The sequence below is a fragment of the Thalassophryne amazonica genome, chromosome 16, assembly GCF_902500255.1.
Source record: "Thalassophryne amazonica chromosome 16, fThaAma1.1, whole genome shotgun sequence".
NCBI lineage: Eukaryota > Metazoa > Chordata > Actinopteri > Batrachoidiformes > Batrachoididae > Thalassophryne > Thalassophryne amazonica.
In genome coordinates, this window is record NC_047118.1 from 87,673,632 (window position 1) to 87,692,155 (window position 18,524).

Sequence of the window (18,524 nt, forward strand, 5' to 3'; positions counted from 1 at the left end):
GCAATGGTCTTCTCATTGAATCTCTGTGATATTTATAGTTGTTTAAAGGTGTTTTAGTGAAAAACCCCATTTCGGCGGCCATCTTGGACACCTTCTTGGATAACTGACTTGAGGACAGTTTTTATTTTGGGGAACATCCTGATTGTGTTTTGGGGTCATCTAAAAAACCTAAAAAAGTTGGTTTGGCTTAGTCCGGGGGGGGGGGGGGGGGGTGCAAAGGTAGTGGTCGTAGCTCCCCTAGTACAGATAGCAGCCCTAACAAGGTACCTTTCAGTACACAAAAGAATCAAGCTAAAGGTCAAGGTCACAGGAAGATCAAACACTAAATTCAACTAAACAACTTTCCTGGTCGCAATTTTTGAAGTTCTGCCTCCAAATTTTGCATGAACATAGTGACAGGCCTTGTTTATTAGCCATTACCTGGGATAGGTGATTGGCCTTGACCTTCAGTGTTTCACTTGAGGTCAAATGGCACCTAATTTCAGTTAAACTTCAGATTATAGCCCTAGCGGATAAAAATGATTTGAACACATCTTTCTTCATTCTTTCCCCTGTCAAGCTGCTCGTCCAGTGAGAATCACACTGTTTCAAATGATCGTATTTGTCAGTTTCATGCTACATTTATATTATTCTGTTGATTCCTATTAGATTTATGACCTAGTTTGTACAAAAGAGATTTGAGAAAGGTGGCAAACATTATAGGCCCCTCATTTTCATTTTCATTATGTTTCTTAAACATGTTTCTTTGCATACTGTTGTGTCTGTGTGTATGTGTTTGTGTGTGCGTGCACTATATTTATTTATTAACTTGTTTAGATATATGTCTTAATGTTTTAACTGTATGTTTTAGTGTACAGCACATTGCGTCAGCTTTGGTTGTAGTAAAGTGCTTTATAAATATAGATGGCATGGTACTGTGGGTTCTATACATGTACTGTGGATATTTTATGCAAAACTAAAGTGAAGTATTTTCCATCACATCACATATTTCAGGTTGTCAATCGGGTCCATATATTTGTAGAGTATATTTGGAAGGGGATTTAAAGATACTTCAGGATAGGAAATATTACTATTGTAGATAGTTATAGATACATACAGAAAGAATACCAATATCGTTCACCATCAATCAAACTGTGCTTCACCACTTCAGGTGATGAATATATAAGTATTTATACATTTCGACTCAGTACAGATGATAAGTCTATAAGTATTTAAACATTTGGACTCAATTCAGATGATAAGTCTATTTGTATTTATATATTTCAACTTGGTACTGATGATAAGTATATAAGTATTTATACATTTCGACTCGGTTCACATGATGAATCTATAAGTATTTATATATGTCAAATCAGTTCAGATGATAACTCTATAAATATTTATACATTTAGACTCAATTCACATGATAAGTCTATAAGTATTTATATATTTTGACTCGGTTCAGATGATAAGTCTAATTAGTATTTATACAATTTCACTCAGGTACAGATGATAAGTCTATTTGTATTTATATATTTCAACTTGGTACAGATGATAAGTCTATAAGTATTTATACATTTCGACTCGGTACAGATGATAAGTCTATAAGTATTTATACACTTTGCCTTACATTCAGACAGCCATGTACGAATGCCATTCTGCTACTTAGAATGTGGGCAGATCCCACCTTGACTGCACATGTGTATGCTTATAGCCCCATCACACATATGCCAATTGAGGCCAAATTGCATCAGAATGACACATCAGGCCACAATCAGAAAATATCAGTCTGAAGACCTACGGACAGCAGTCTGTCAACAGGGCTTGTTCGCCATCCAGACATATGGAGATCGGGCAGTCAACAGTGCCTTTTATGGCCATCTGATAGCAGTCTGTGTTGTCTAAATACACTCTGGATGCGATCTGACAGGTGTGAATGAGGCATCGGATTATGGCAATATTTGCCGTGTCAGGCAAATTATTGCAAGGTGTGAGAGGGGCATAAGTATTTATACATTTCACTTCGGTTCAGATGATCAGTCTATAAGTATTTATACATTATGCCTCGGATCAGATAATCAGTCTATAAGTATTTATCAATCAATCAATCAATCAATCAATTCTTTTATATAGCGCCAAATCACAACAAACAGTTGCCCCAAGGCGCTTCATATTGCAAGGCAAGGCCATACAATAATTATGTAAAACCCCAACGGTCAAAACGACCCCCTGTGAGCAAGCACTTGGCTACAGTGGGAAGGAAAAACTCCCTTTTAACAGGAAGAAACCTCCAGCAGAACCAGGCTCAGGGAGGGGCAGTCTTCTGCTGGGACTGGTTGGGGCTGAGGGAGAGAACCAGGAAAAAGACATGCTGTGGAGGGGAGCAGAGATCGATCACTAATGATTAAATGCAGAGTGGTGCATACAGAGCAAAAAGAGAAAGAAACAGTGCATCATGGGAACCCCCCAGCAGTCTACGTCTATAGCAGCATAACTAAACTAAGGGATGGTTCAGGGTCACCTGATCCAGCCCTAACTATAAGCTTTAGCAAAAAGGAAAGTTTTAAGCCTAATCTTAAAAGTAGAGAGGGTGTCTGTCTCCCTGATCCGAATTGGGAGCTGGTTCCACAGGAGAGGAGCCTGAAAGCTGAAGGCTCTGCCTCCCATTCTACTCTTAAAAACCCTAGGAACTACAAGTAAGCCTGCAGTCTGAGAGCGAAGCACTCTATTGGGGTGATATGGTACTATGAGGTCCCTAAGATAAGATGGGACCTGATTATTCAAAACCTTATAAGTAAGAAGAAGAATTTTAAATTCTACTCTAGAATTAACAGGAAGCCAATGAAGAGAGGCCAATATGGGTGAGATATGCTCTCTCCTTCTAGTCCCCGTCAGTACTCTAGCTGCAGCATTTTGAATTAACTGAAGGCTTTTTAGGGAACTTTTAGGACAACCTGATAATAATGAATTACAATAGTCCAGCCTAGAGGAAATAAATGCATGAATTAGTTTTTCAGCATCACTCTGAGACAAGACCTTTCTGATTTTAGAGATATTGCGTAAATGCAAAAAAGCAGTCCTACATATTTGTTTAATATGCGCTTTGAATGACATATCCTGATCAAAAATGACTCCAAGATTTCTCACAGTATTACTAGAGGTCAGGGTAATGCCATCCAGAGTAAGGATCTGGTTAGACACCATGTTTCTAAGATTTGTGGGGCCAAGTACAATAACTTCAGTTTTATCTGAGTTTAAAAGCAGGAAATTAGAGGTCATCCATGTCTTTATGTCTGTAAGACAATCCTGCAGTTTAGCTAATTGGTGTGTGTCCTCTGGCTTCATGGATAGATAAAGCTGGGTATCATCTGCGTAACAATGAAAATTTAAGCAATACCGTCTAATAATACTACCTAAGGGAAGCATGTATAAAGTGAATAAAATTGGTCCTAGCACAGAACCTTGTGGAACTCCATAATTAACTTTAGTCTGTGAAGAAGATTCCCCATTTACATGAACAAATTGTAATCTATTAGACAAATATGATTCAAACCACGGCAGCACAGTGCCTTTAATACCTATGGCATGCTCTAATCTCTGTAATAAAATTTTATGGTCAACAGTATCAAAAGCAGCACTGAGGTCTAACAGAACAAGCACAGAGATGAGTCCACTGTCCGAGGCCATAAGAAGATCATTTGTAACCTTCACTAATGCTGTTTCTGTACTATGATGAATTCTAAAACCTGACTGAAACTCTTCAAATAGACCATTCCTCTGCAGATGATCAGTTAGCTGTTTTACAACTACCCTTTCAAGAATTTTTGAGAGAAAAGGAAGGTTGGAGATTGGCCTATAATTAGCTAAGATAGCTGGGTCAAGTGATGGCTTTTTAAGTAATGGTTTAATTACTGCCACCTTAAAAGCCTGTGGTACATAGCCAACTAACAAAGATAGATTGATCATATTTAAGATCGAAGCATTAAATAATGGTAGGGCTTCCTTGAGCAGCCTGGTAGGAATGGGGTCTAATAAACATGTTGATGGTTTGGATGAAGTAACTAATGAAAATAACTCAGACAGAACAATCGGAGAGAAAGAGTCTAACCAAATACCGGCATCACTGAAATCAGCCAAAGATAACGATACGTCTTTGGGATGGTTATGAGTAATTTTTTCTCTAATAGTTAAAATTTTGTTAGCAAAGAAAGTCATGAAGTCATTACTAGTTAAAGTTAATGGAATACTCAGCTCAATAGAGCTCTGACTCTTTGTCAGCCTGGCTACAGTGCTGAAAAGAAACCTGGGGTTGTTCTTATTTTCTTCAATTAGTGATGAGTAGAAAGATGTCCTAGCTTTACGGAGGGCTTTTTTATAGAGCAACAGAATCTTTTTCCAGGCTAAGTGAAGATCTTCTAAATTAGTGAGACACCATTTCCTCTCCAACTTACGGGTTATCTGCTTTAAGCTACGAGTTTGTGAGTTATACCACGGAGTCAGGCACTTCTGATTTAAAGCTCTCTTTTTCAGAGGAGCTACAGCATCCAAAGTTGTCTTCAATGACGATGTAAAACTATTGACGAGATACTCTATCTCACATACAGAGTTTAGGTAGCTACTCTGCACTGTGTTGGTATATGGCATTAGAGAACATAAAGAAGGAATCATATCCTTAAACCTAGTTACAGCGCTTTCTGAAAGACTTCTAGTGTAATGAAACTTATTCCCCACTGCTGGGTAGTCCATCAGAGTAAATGTAAATGTTATTAAGAAATGATCAGACAGAAGGGAGTTTTCAGGGAATACGGTTAAGTCTTCTATTTCCATACCATAAGTCAGAACAAGATCTAAGATATGATTAAAGTGGTGGGTGGACTCATTTACTTTTTGAGCAAAGCCAATAGAGTCTAATAATAGATTAAATGCAGTGTTGAGGCTGTCATTCTCAGCATCTGTGTGGATGTTAAAATCGCCCACTATAATTATCTTATCTGAGCTAAGCACTAAGTCAGACAAAAGGTCTGAAAATTCACAGAGAAACTCACAGTAACGACCAGGTGGACGATAGATAATAACAAATAAAACTGTTTTTTGGGACTTCCAATTTGGATGGACAAGACTAAGAGTCAAGCTTTCAAATGAATTAAAGCTCTGTCTGGGTTTTTGATTAATTAATAAGCTGGAATGGAAGATTGCTGCTAATCCTCCGCCCCGGCCCATGCTACGAGCATTCTGACAGTTAGTGTGACTCAGGGGGTGTTGACTCATTTAAACTAACATATTCATCCTGCTGTAACCAGGTTTCTGTAAGGCAGAATAAATCAATATGTTGATCAATTATTATATCATTTACCAACAGGGACTTAGAAGAGAGAGACCTAATGTTTAATAGACCACATTTAACTGTTTTAGTCTGTGGTGCAGTTGAAGGTGCTATATTATTTTTTCTTTTTGAATTTTTATGCTTAAATAGATTTTTGCTGGTTATTGGTAGTCTGGGAGCAGGCACCGTCTCTACGGGGATGGGGTAATGAGGGGATGGTAGGGGGAGAGAAGCTGCAGAGAGGTGTGTAAGACTACAACTCTGCTTCCTGGTCCCAACCCTGGATAGTCACGGTTTGGAGGATTTAAGAAAATTGGCCAGATTTCTAGAAATGAGAGCTGCTCCATCCAAAGTGGGATGGATGCCGTCTCTCCTAACAAGACCAGGTTTTCCCCAGAAGCTTTGCCAATTATCTATGAAGCCCACCTCATTTTTTGGACACCACTCAGACAGCCAGCAATTCAAGGAGAACATGCGGCTAAACATGTCACTCTCGGTCCGATTGGGGAGGGGCCCAGAGAAAACTACAGAGTCCGACATTGTTTTTGCAAAGTTACACACCGATTTAATGTTAATTTTAGTGACCTCCGATTGGCGTAACCGGGTGTCATTACTGCCGACGTGAATTACAATCTTACCAAATTTACGCTTAGCCTTAGCCAGCAGTTTCAAATTTCCTTCAATGTCGCCTGCTCTGGCCCCCGGAAGACAATTGACTATGGTTGCTGGTGTCGCTAACTTCACATTTCTCAAAACAGAGTCGCCAATAACCAGAGTTTGATCCTCGGCGGGTGTGTCGCCGAGTGGGGAAAAAACGGTTAGAAATGTGAACGGGTTGGCGGTGTACACGGGGCTTCTGTTTAGAACTACGCTTCCTCCTCACAGTCACCCAGTCGGCCTGCTTTCCCGGCTGCTCGGGATCTGCCAGGGGGTAACTAACGGCGGCTAAGCTACCTTGGTCCGCACCGACTACAGGGGCCTGGCTAGCTGTAGAATTTTCCACGGTGCAGAGCCGAGTCTCCAATTCGCCCAGCCTGGCCTCCAAAGCTACGAATAAGCTACACTTATTACAAGTACCGTTACTGCTAAAGGAGGCCGAGGAATAACTAAACATTTCACACCCAGAGCAGAAAAGTGCGGGAGAGACAGGAGAAGCCGCCATGCTAAATCGGCTAAGAGCTAGTAGCTACGCTAAGCTAGCGGATTCCTAAAAACACGCAAAGTGAATAATGTGTAAATAATTTAGAGGTGATTCAGCAGAAGGAGTGCTTTAGTTAAGGCACGTAAAGATTACACTGGGAAACAAATCGTAATCTAGATAACTAGATCAATCTAACTGCGCAGATTAAACAGCTAAGAGATACAGAAAAACACCGCTGTGCTCCGGAACAGGAAGTGATACAATACCGCAGTGAGAGCCAACCACCAGTAGAGGCAAGCTGGTCATTTATACATCACGCCTCGGTTCAGACAATCAGTCTATCAGTATTTATACACTACGCCTCGGATCAGACGATCAGTCTATCAGTATTTATACACTACGCCTCGGATCAGACGATCAGTCTATCAGTATTTATACACTACGCCTCGGATCAGACGATCAGTCAATCAGTATTTATACACTACGCCTCGGATCAGACGATCAGTCTATCAGTATTTATACACTACGCCTCGGATCAGACGATCAGTCTATCAGTATTTATACACTACGCCTCAGATCAGACGATCAGTCTATCAGTATTTATACACTTTGCCTCAGATCAGATGATCAGTCTATCAGTATTTATACACTTTGCCTCAGATCAATACACTTTGCCTCGGATCAGATAATCAGTCTATCAGTATTTATACAGTTTGCCTCAGATCAATACACTTTGCCTCGGATCAGATAATCAGTCTATCAGTATTTATACACTTTGCCTCAGATCAGATGATCAGTCTATCAGTATTTATACACTTTGCCTCAGATCAATACACTTTGCCTCAGATCGGATGATCAGTCTATCAGTATTTATACACTTTGCCTCAGATCAATACACTTTGCCTCAGATCGGATAATCAGTCTATCAGTATTTATACACTTTGCCTCAGATCAATACACTTTGCCTCGGATCAGATAATCAGTCTATCAGTATTTATACACTTTGCCTCAGATCAATACACTTTGCCTCGGATCAGATAATAAGTCTATCAGTATTTATACACTTTGCCTCAGATCAATACACTTTGCCTCGGATCAGATGATCAGTCTATCAGTATTTATACACTTTGCCTCAGATCAATACACTTTGCCTCGGATCAGATGATCAGTCTATCAGTATTTATACACTTTGCCTCAGATCAATACACTTTGCCTCGGATCAGATAATCAGTCTATCAGTATTTATACACTTTGCCTCAGATCAATACACTTTGCCTCGGATCAGATAATCAGTCTATCAGTATTTATACATTACGCCTCAGATCAGATGATCAGTCTATCAGTATTTATACACTTTGCCTCGGATCAGATAATCAGTCTATCAGTATTTATACACTTTGCCTCAGATCAGATGATCAGTCTATCAGTATTTATACACTTTGCCTCAGATCAGATGATCAGTCTATCGGTATTTATACACTTTGCCTCAGATCAATACACTTTGCCTCAGATCAATACACTTTGCCTCGGATCAGATAATCAGTCTATCAGTATTTATACACTTTGCCTCAGATCAATACACTTTGCCTCGGATCAGATAATCAGTCTATCAGTATTATACACTTTGCCTCAGATCAATACACTTTGCCTCGGATCAGATAATCAGTCTATCAGTATTTATACACTTTGCCTCAGATCAATACACTTTGCCTCGGATCAGATAATCAGTCTATCAGTATTTATACACTTTGCCTCAGATCAATACACTTTGCCTCGGATCAGATAATCAGTCTATCAGTATTTATACACTTTGCCTCAGATCAATACACTTTGCCTCGGATCAGATAATCAGTCTATCAGTATTTATACACTTTGCCTCAGATCAATACACTTTGCCTCGGATCAGATAATCAGTCTATCAGTATTTATACACTTTGCCTCAGATCAATACACTTTGCCTCGGATCAGATAATCAGTCTATCAGTATTTATACACTTTGCCTCAGATCAGATGATCAGTCTATCAGTATTTATACACTTTGCCTCAGATCGGATGATCAGTCTATCAGTATTTATACCCTTTGCCTCAGATCAATACACTTTGCCTCAGATCGGATGATCAGTCTATCAGTATTTATACACTTCGCCTCAGATCAATACACTTCGCCTCAGATCGGATGATCAGTCTATCAGTATTTATACACTTCGCCTCGGATCAGATATTCAGTCTACCAGTATTTATACACTTCGCCTCGGATCAGATAATCAGTCTATCAGTATTTATACACTTTGCCTCAGATCAATACACTTTGCCTCGGATCAGATAATCAGTCTATCAGTATTTATACACTTTGCCTCAGATCAATACACTTTGCCTCGGATCAGATAATCAGTCTATCAGTATTTATACACTTTGCCTCAGATCAATACACTTTGCCTCAGATCGGATGATCAGTCTACCAGTATTTATACACTTTGCCTCGGATCAGATATTCAGTCTACCAGTATTTATACACTTTGCCTCGGATCAGATATTCAGTCTATCAGTATTTATACACTTTGCCTCGGATCAGATATTCAGTCTATCAGTATTTATACACTTTGCCTCGGATCAGATATTCAGTCTATCAGTATTTATACACTTTGCCTCGGATCAGATATTCAGTCTATCAGTATTTATACACTTTGCCTCGGATCAGATGATCAGTCTATCAGTATTTATACACTTTGCCTCGGATCAGATGATCAGTCTATCAGTATTTATACACTTTGCCTCGGATCAGATGATCAGTCTATCAGTATTTATACACTTTGCCTCGGATCAGATGATCAGTCTATCAGTATTTATACACTTTGCCTCGGATCAGATGATCAGTCTATCAGTATTTATACACTTTGCCTCAGATCAGATGATCAGTCTATCAGTATTTATACACTTTGCCTCAGATCAGATGATCAGTCTATCAGTATTTATACACTTTGCCTCAGATCAGATGATCAGTCTATCAGTATTTATACACTTTGCCTCAGATCAGATGATCAGTCTATCAGTATTTATACACTTTGCCTCAGATCAGATGATCAGTCTATCAGTATTTATACACTTTGCCTCAGATCAGATGATCAGTCTATCAGTATTTATACACTTTGCCTCAGATCAGATGATCAGTCTATCAGTATTTATACACTTTGCCTCAGATCAGATGATCAGTCTATCAGTATTTATACACTTTGCCTCAGATCAGATGATCAGTCTATCAGTATTTATACACTTTGCCTCAGATCAGATGATCAGTCTATCAGTATTTATACATTTTGCCTCAGATCAATACACTTTGCCTCGGATCAGATAATCAGTCTATCAGTATTTATACACTTTGCCTCAGATCAATACACTTTGCCTCGGATCAGATAATCAGTCTATCAGTATTTATACACTTTGCCTCAGATCAATACACATTGCCTCGGATCAGATAATCAGTCTATCAGTATTTATACACTTTGCCTCAGATCAGATGATCAGTCTATCAGTATTTATACACTTTGCCTCAGATCAATACACTTTGCCTCAGATCGTATGATCAGTCTATCAGTATTTATACACTTCGCCTCGGATCAGATATTCAGTCTACCAGTATTTATACACTTTGCCTCGGATCAGATAATCAGTCTATCAGTATTTATACACTTTGCCTCAGATCAATACACTTTGCCTCGGATCAGATAATCAGTCTATCAGTATTTATACACTTTGCCTCAGATCAATACACTTTGCCTCGGATCAGATAATCAGTCTATCAGTATTTATACACTTTGCCTCAGATCAATACACTTTGCCTCGGATCAGATAATCAGTCTATCAGTATTTATACACTTTGCCTCAGATCAATACACTTTGCCTCGGATCAGATAATCAGTCTATCAGTATTTATACACTTTGCCTCAGATCAATACACTTTGCCTCGGATCAGATGATCAGTCTATCAGTATTTATACACTTTGCCTCGGATCAGATAATCAGTCTATCAGTATTTATACACTTTGCCTCAGATCAATACACTTTGCCTCGGATCAGATAATCAGTCTATCAGTATTTATACATTACGCCTCAGATCAGATGATCAGTCTATCAGTATTTATACACTTTGCCTCAGATCAGATGATCAGTCTATCGGTATTTATACACTTTGCCTCAGATCAGATGATCAGTCTATCGGTATTTATACACTTTGCCTCAGATCAGATGATCAGTCTATCGGTATTTATACACTTTGCCTCAGATCAGATGATCAGTCTATCGGTATTTATACACTTTGCCTCAGATCAGATGATCAGTCTATCGGTATTTATACACTTTGCCTCAGATCAGATGATCAGTCTATCGGTATTTATACACTTTGCCTCAGATCAGATGATCAGTCTATCGGTATTTATACACTTTGCCTCAGATCAGATGATCAGTCTATCGGTATTTATACACTTTGCCTCAGATCAGATGATCAGTCTATCGGTATTTATACACTTTGCCTCAGATCAGATGATCAGTCTATCGGTATTTATACACTTTGCCTCAGATCAATACACTTTGCCTCGGATCAGATGATCAGTCTATCGGTATTTATACACTTTGCCTCAGATCAATACACTTTGCCTCGGATCAGATAATCAGTCTATCAGTATTTATACACTTTGCCTCAGATCAATACACTTTGCCTCGGATCAGATAATCAGTCTATCAGTATTTATACACTTTGCCTCAGATCAATACACTTTGCCTCGGATCAGATAATCAGTCTATCAGTATTTATACACTTTGCCTCAGATCAATACACTTTGCCTCGGATCAGATAATCAGTCTATCAGTATTTATACACTTTGCCTCAGATCAATACACTTTGCCTCGGATCAGATAATCAGTCTATCAGTATTTATACACTTTTGCCTCAGATCAGATGATCAGTCTATCAGTATTTATACACTTTGCCTCAGATCGGATGATCAGTCTATCAGTATTTATACACTTTGCCTCAGATCAATACACTTTGCCTCAGATCGGATGATCAGTCTATCAGTATTTATACACTTCGCCTCGGATTAGATATTCAGTCTACCAGTATTTATACACTTCACCTTGGATCAGATAATCAGTCTATCAGTATTTATACACTTTGCCTCGGATCAGATGATCAGTCTATCAGTATTTATACACTTTGCCTCAGATCAATACACTTTGCCTCGGATCAGATGATCAGTCTATCAGTATTTATACACTTTGCCTCAGATCAATACACTTTGCCTCGGATCAGATGATCAGTCTATGAGTATTTATACACTTTGCCTCAGATCAATACACTTTGCCTCGGATCAGATGATCAGTCTATGAGTATTTATACACTTTGCCTCAGATCAGATGATCAGTCTATCAGTATTTATACACTTTGCCTCAGATCAGATGATCAGTCTATCAGTATTTATACACTTTGCCTCAGATCAGATGATCAGTCTATCAGTATTTATACACTTTGCCTCAGATCAGATGATCAGTCTATCAGTATTTATACATTTTGCCTCAGATCAATACACTTTGCCTCGGATCAGATAATCAGTCTATCAGTATTTATACACTTTGCCTCAGATCAATACACTTTGCCTAGGATCAGATAATCAGTCTATCAGTATTTATACACTTTGCCTCAGATCAGATGATCAGTCTATCAGTATTTATACATTTTGCCTCAGATCAATACACTTTGCCTCGGATCAGATAATCAGTCTATCAGTATTTATACACTTTGCCTCAGATCAATACACTTTGCCTCGGATCAGATAATCAGTCTATCAGTATTTATACACTTTGCCTCAGATCAATACACTTTGCCTCGGATCAGATAATCAGTCTATCAGTATTTATACACTTTGCCTCAGATCAGATGATCAGTCTATCAGTATTTATACACTTTGCCTCAGATCAATACACTTTGCCTCAGATCGGATGATCAGTCTATCAGTATTTATACACTTTGCCTCGGATCAGATATTCAGTCTTCCAGTATTTATACACTTTGCCTCGGATCAGATGATCAGTCTATCAGTATTTATACACTTTGCCTCGGATCAGATGATCAGTCTATCAGTATTTATACACTTTGCCTCGGATCAGATGATCAGTCTATCAGTATTTATACACTTAGCCTCGGATCAGATGATCAGTCTATCAGTATTTATACATTACGCCTCAGATCAGATGATCAGTCTATCAGTATTTATACATTACGCCTCAGATCAGATGATCAGTCTATCAGTATTTATACATTACGCCTCAGATCAGATGATCAGTCTATCAGTATTTATACATTACGCCTCAGATCAGATGATCAGTCTATCAGTATTTATACACTTTGCCTCAGATCAATACACTTTGCCTCGGATCAGATGATCAGTCTATCAGTATTTATACACTTTGCCTCGGATCAGATGATCAGTCTATCAGTATTTATACACTTTGCCTCAGATCAATACACTTTGCCTCGGATCAGATAATCAGTCTATCAGTATTTATACATTACGCCTCAGATCAGATGATCAGTCTATCAGTATTTATACATTACGCCTCAGATCAGATGATCAGTCTATCAGTATTTATACATTTTGCCTCAGATCAATACACTTTGCCTCGGATCAGATAATCAGTCTATCAGTATTTATACACTTTGCCTCAGATCAATACACTTTGCCTCGGATCAGATAATCAGTCTATCAGTATTTATACACTTTGCCTCAGATCAGATGATCAGTCTATCAGTATTTATACATTTTGCCTCAGATCAATACACTTTGCCTCGGATCAGATAATCAGTCTATCAGTATTTATACACTTTGCCTCAGATCAATACACTTTGCCTCGGATCAGATAATCAGTCTATCAGTATTTATACACTTTGCCTCAGATCAATACACTTTGCCTCGGATCAGATAATCAGTCTATCAGTATTTATACACTTTGCCTCAGATCAATACACTTTGCCTCGGATCAGATAATCAGTCTATCAGTATTTATACACTTTGCCTCAGATCAATACACTTTGCCTCGGATCAGATAATCAGTCTATCAGTATTTATACACTTTGCCTCAGATCAGATGATCAGTCTATCAGTATTTATACACTTTGCCTCAGATCAATACACCTTGCCTCAGATCAATACACTTTGCCTCAGATCGGATGATCAGTCTATCAGTATTTATACACTTTGCCTCAGATCGGATGATCAGTCTATCAGTATTTATACACTTTGCCTCAGATCGGATGATCAGTCTATCAGTATTTATACACTTTGCCTCAGATCAATACACCTTGCCTCAGATCGGATGATCAGTCTATCAGTATTTATACACTTTGCCTCAGATCAATACACCTTGCCTCAGATCGGATGATCAGTCTATCAGTATTTATACACTTTGCCTCAGATCGGATGATCAGTCTATCAGTATTTATACACTTTGCCTCAGATCAATACACCTTGCCTCAGATCAGATGATCAGTCTATCAGTATTTATACACTTTGCCTCAGATCAATACACCTTGCCTCAGATCGGATGATCAGTCTATCAGTATTTATACACTTTGCCTCAGATCGGATGATCAGTCTATCAGTATTTATACACTTTGCCTCAGATCAGATATTCAGTCTACCAGTATTTATACACTTTGCCTTGGATCAGATAATCAGTCTATCAGTATTTATACACTTTGCCTCGGATCAGATAATCAGTCTATCAGTATTTATACACTTTGCCTCAGATCAATACACTTTGCCTCGGATCAGATAATCAGTCTATCAGTATTTATACACTTTGCCTCAGATCAATACACTTTGCCTCGGATCAGATAATCAGTCTATCAGTATTTATACACTTTGCCTCAGATCAATACACTTTGCCTCGGATCAGATGATCAGTCTATCAGTATTTATACACTTTGCCTCAGATCAATACACTTTGCCTCGGATCAGATAATCAGTCTATCAGTATTTATACACTTTGCCTCAGATCAATACACTTTGCCTCGGATCAGATAATCAGTCTATCAGTATTTATACACTTTGCCTCAGATCAATACACTTTGCCTCGGATCAGATAATCAGTCTATCAGTATTTATACACTTTGCCTCAGATCAATACACTTTGGTCGGATCAGATGATCAGTCTATCAGTATTTATACACTTTGCCTCAGATCAATACACTTTGCCTCGGATCAGATAATCAGTCTATCAGTATTTATACACTTTGCCTCAGATCAATACACTTTGCCTCGGATCAGATAATCAGTCTATCAGTATTTATACACTTTGCCTCAGATCAATACACTTTGCCTCGGATCAGATAATCAGTCTATCAGTATTTATACACTTTGCCTCAGATCAATACACTTTGCCTCGGATCAGATAATCAGTCTATCAGTATTTATACACTTTGCCTCAGATCAATACACTTTGCCTCGGATCAGATAATCAGTCTATCAGTATTTATACACTTTGCCTCAGATCAATACACTTTGCCTCGGATCAGATAATCAGTCTATCAGTATTTATACACTTTGCCTCAGATCAATACACTTTGCCTCGGATCAGATAATCAGTCTATCAGTATTTATACACTTTGCCTCAGATCAATACACTTTGGTCGGATCAGATGATCAGTCTATCAGTATTTATACACTTTGCCTCAGATCAATACACTTTGCCTCGGATCAGATAATCAGTCTATCAGTATTTATACACTTTGCCTCAGATCAATACACTTTGCCTCGGATCAGATAATCAGTCTATCAGTATTTATACACTTTGCCTCAGATCAATACACTTTGCCTCGGATCAGATAATCAGTCTATCAGTATTTATACACTTTGCCTCAGATCAATACACTTTGCCTCGGATCAGATAATCAGTCTATCAGTATTTATACACTTTGCCTCAGATCAATACACTTTGGTCGGATCAGATGATCAGTCTATCAGTATTTATACATTTAAACTTGATGTGTACTTTCAGGGAGGAGCTGTCAGCTGACTTCAGGTAAACCGCATTCAGCTGAACTTAGAAAAACAAAACTTTCTCTCATGAAGACAGAGAGTGAAGAAAACAGATTATCAAAGATGAATGACGTCGTAAAGACAGAAGTCTTGGCTGCAGAGCGCCAAAACCCGCGCGACGTGGAACTGACACGCAGTCTGTCCCCGTGGACACTTACCGGGTCCTTCTCCTTCCTGTAGTCACTCTGTCCGCCTCCACTTTGTGTCTCTTCCTCCAACTCCGACATCGCTGCTTGCCGAGTCCGATCTGAAAGTTTCAGCAGATCTGTCCGAAGTCCCGAGTCCGAGGCTCCGCCCAAAGAGGCGCGTCACAAACATACGGCAACATGACACAAAGCGCAAACATCAAAGTCACACAAATTCACAGAAGAAGACGTAAATATTCATATTACATCAACGTCAGCATAATAATAATAATAATAATAATAATAATTTTAGAAAGCACTTTCAAGACAACAGTTTCAAGGTGCAGTACAAGTCAAGGTTAAAAATACTATAAACCCATGTCTGAACAACTTTAAAAGAACAGCCAAACACATGATATACAACAGCAACAAAATTATTTAAAATTTCAGAGGTGGAAAACTTAGGCTTCAGAAAGTAAAAGTCCAACCACATATTTGTTCCATCTTCCTAATAAACCAGCTGATTTTAATTAGTTCAGCTCTTCAGGCAGGTGGGTGAGCTGATTATTGAGATCACCTGTTTTAGATGCACAGGTAGAAACAACACATTGGAGGGTTTTGACTTTCTGAAGTCGGAGTTTTCCACCTCTGAAAAATGTAACATCTGTAGAGGGAACAAACAAGACAGACAGAAAGGCCACAGAAACATGACGCAACTGTGGAAAAACACATTAGCAAATACTCATCTCATGAGTTATGTATTTTCTTATCATTCTTTCTTTGTTATTTTTGTTGTTGGCATTTTACTGGGCCTTTGGTTTTTAGTTCATCTTTATTTTTATCACTTGCTCTTTACTTGCACTTAGATTAGCTGCTTTTGTATGTCACGCCCACTTTTCTGTGTCGCATCCAACACACCCTCTTCCTGACCTTTCTTACACTCCCTGTATTTAAGCCTCATGTTTCATGTCCTCCTTTACCAGTTCGTTGAGCTTCCTGCCTTGTGCATTTGCCCTTGTTCCAGCCTCATCTTATTCGCCATGGTTCTGTCGTCTTTGCCCTATTGAGGTTTCAAATCCCACAAAATCTCGCAAAACGTGGAAGCGGTCGCTGCTCTGCGAGATGTCAGTAGCGTTGAGAACTGCACTGAGTCGCTCCGATCAGGCTGCACTATAACCTCTGCACACGGACAACAGCATTAACGTCGCAACATAAAACTCTTTGTATATTGTCCCTAAAACTCTGGTGAATATATTGTCTGGGTTTTCAGACGTTGTTATTGTGTTTGTTTTATGTAAACATGCAAGAAGCTCAGGTTGTTTCTCTGTTATTTTCAATGGGAGCTGCTGTGAGCTGCGATCGTTTCCTGATCATGTCGTTCTGGGGAAAGTGAAGTTTGCTCTTTAACGTCTTGATTATTGTTCTTGTTCTAAAGAACAATAGCAAACTTCACTTTCCCCAGAACGACATGATCAGGAAACGATTGCAGCTCACAGCAGCTCACATTGAAAATAACAGAGAAACAACCTGATATATATATATATATATATATATATATATATATATATATATATATATATATATATATATATATATATATATATATCATGGTCAGTGAGAATTCCATGTCTAACTAGCATGCATTATTTTCGTGTATACGCACACATAGTTCAGCGAGTTAAGTCACTGTTATAATCACTCCGCTCTGGTTGTCACCATAGCAACGCGCAAATCAGTTGGCAAAGATCAGCTGTGTTTTGACAGGTGAATGACAAATGCAATACAACATGGATTTCCAAGTGAATTTTAATATTTTTGACCAAAATAAAACATTTGAGGAATGGAAAGAGGAGGAGAGCAAACGAGAACATCCAAAGCAACGGCGTTGTTGTGTGTGGGCCGCCAGAAGAGGAGGTACTGCTGGCCCACCACCAGAGGGCGCCCTGCCTGAAGTGCGAGCTTCAGGCACGAGAGGGCGCTGCCGCCATGGACACAGCCGGGGGTGACAGCTGTCAACTCAACTCAACGTCCTCTCACTCCATAAAGAACAGATGTCATCTCCACCTCGTTGCCGAGATATCATACTTCATTGGAGGTAATATCCTCAGCCATTTGTGATTGCAATATTTGTATATTGTGAGTGTTTGCAGGAGTACTGGTACCTCCGTCGGTGAAAGCTGAGAGAGCGTTGAAGGCACTCTTTTCCCCTGAGGAATCCACAGTACTCTGCAGTTATTCAGTGAGAGGTGGAGGTGGCATTCCCACCGTTGTTGTTACTGGGTGTGCACACACCCACACTTGACTGTCTTTATTCTCGCCAGCAGTACCAGATCCGACAGTCAGGGACGGTGATCACCTGGGAATTCGGGACTTGGCGGCTCCAGTATTCACCAGGTTCTGTGGCGGCGTAAATCGTGTGGTTCCGGCTCTTCTCAGGACAGACGTCTTCTATCCTCGAGCCTGCCCACACGTCACCTTTGTGGATTGACTGTAATTATATTCTGAGATTGTCTGTATGTTCGTTGTGCACATTTCACAACATTAAATTGTTACCTTTTGGCTCATCTATTGGCCGTTCATTTGCACCCCCTGTTGTGGGTCCGTGTCACTACACTTTCACAACAGGCGTAAAGATTTAACATTGGACGAACTGGACAAGATTGAAGACGGGAAAGAAGAAGAGAACAGTTCTATCCTTGCGGGCTGCCGAGCGCTCCATATCAAAACAGCGAGCATAGTTTCTGGACCTGTTGCCAGTTTGCCACAGCTCCATACAGCAGAGAGGGGGGCGGTGTGAGTGGCCTGCTGCGACGCGAGCCCACAGACTCGGTAAGCGCATAGGAGACAAAACATAAAATAGTCCCAAA

At 39.3% G+C, this 18,524-nt stretch overlaps 1 protein-coding gene across 1 annotated transcript in view; it reads right to left on the minus strand.

The window, feature by feature from the left end:
* Positions 1 to 15,810, minus strand: part of trpm4a (transient receptor potential cation channel, subfamily M, member 4a) — a 505,210-nt gene extending 489,400 nt beyond the window's left edge. Inside the window, exon 1 of the mRNA XM_034189807.1 lies at positions 15,691 to 15,810. Within this exon, the coding sequence (XP_034045698.1) occupies positions 15,691 to 15,759 (69 nt within the window). The 5' untranslated portion in view covers positions 15,760 to 15,810. The remainder of the gene's footprint in view (positions 1 to 15,690) is intronic.
* Positions 15,811 to 18,524: the final 2,714 nt, after the last annotated feature.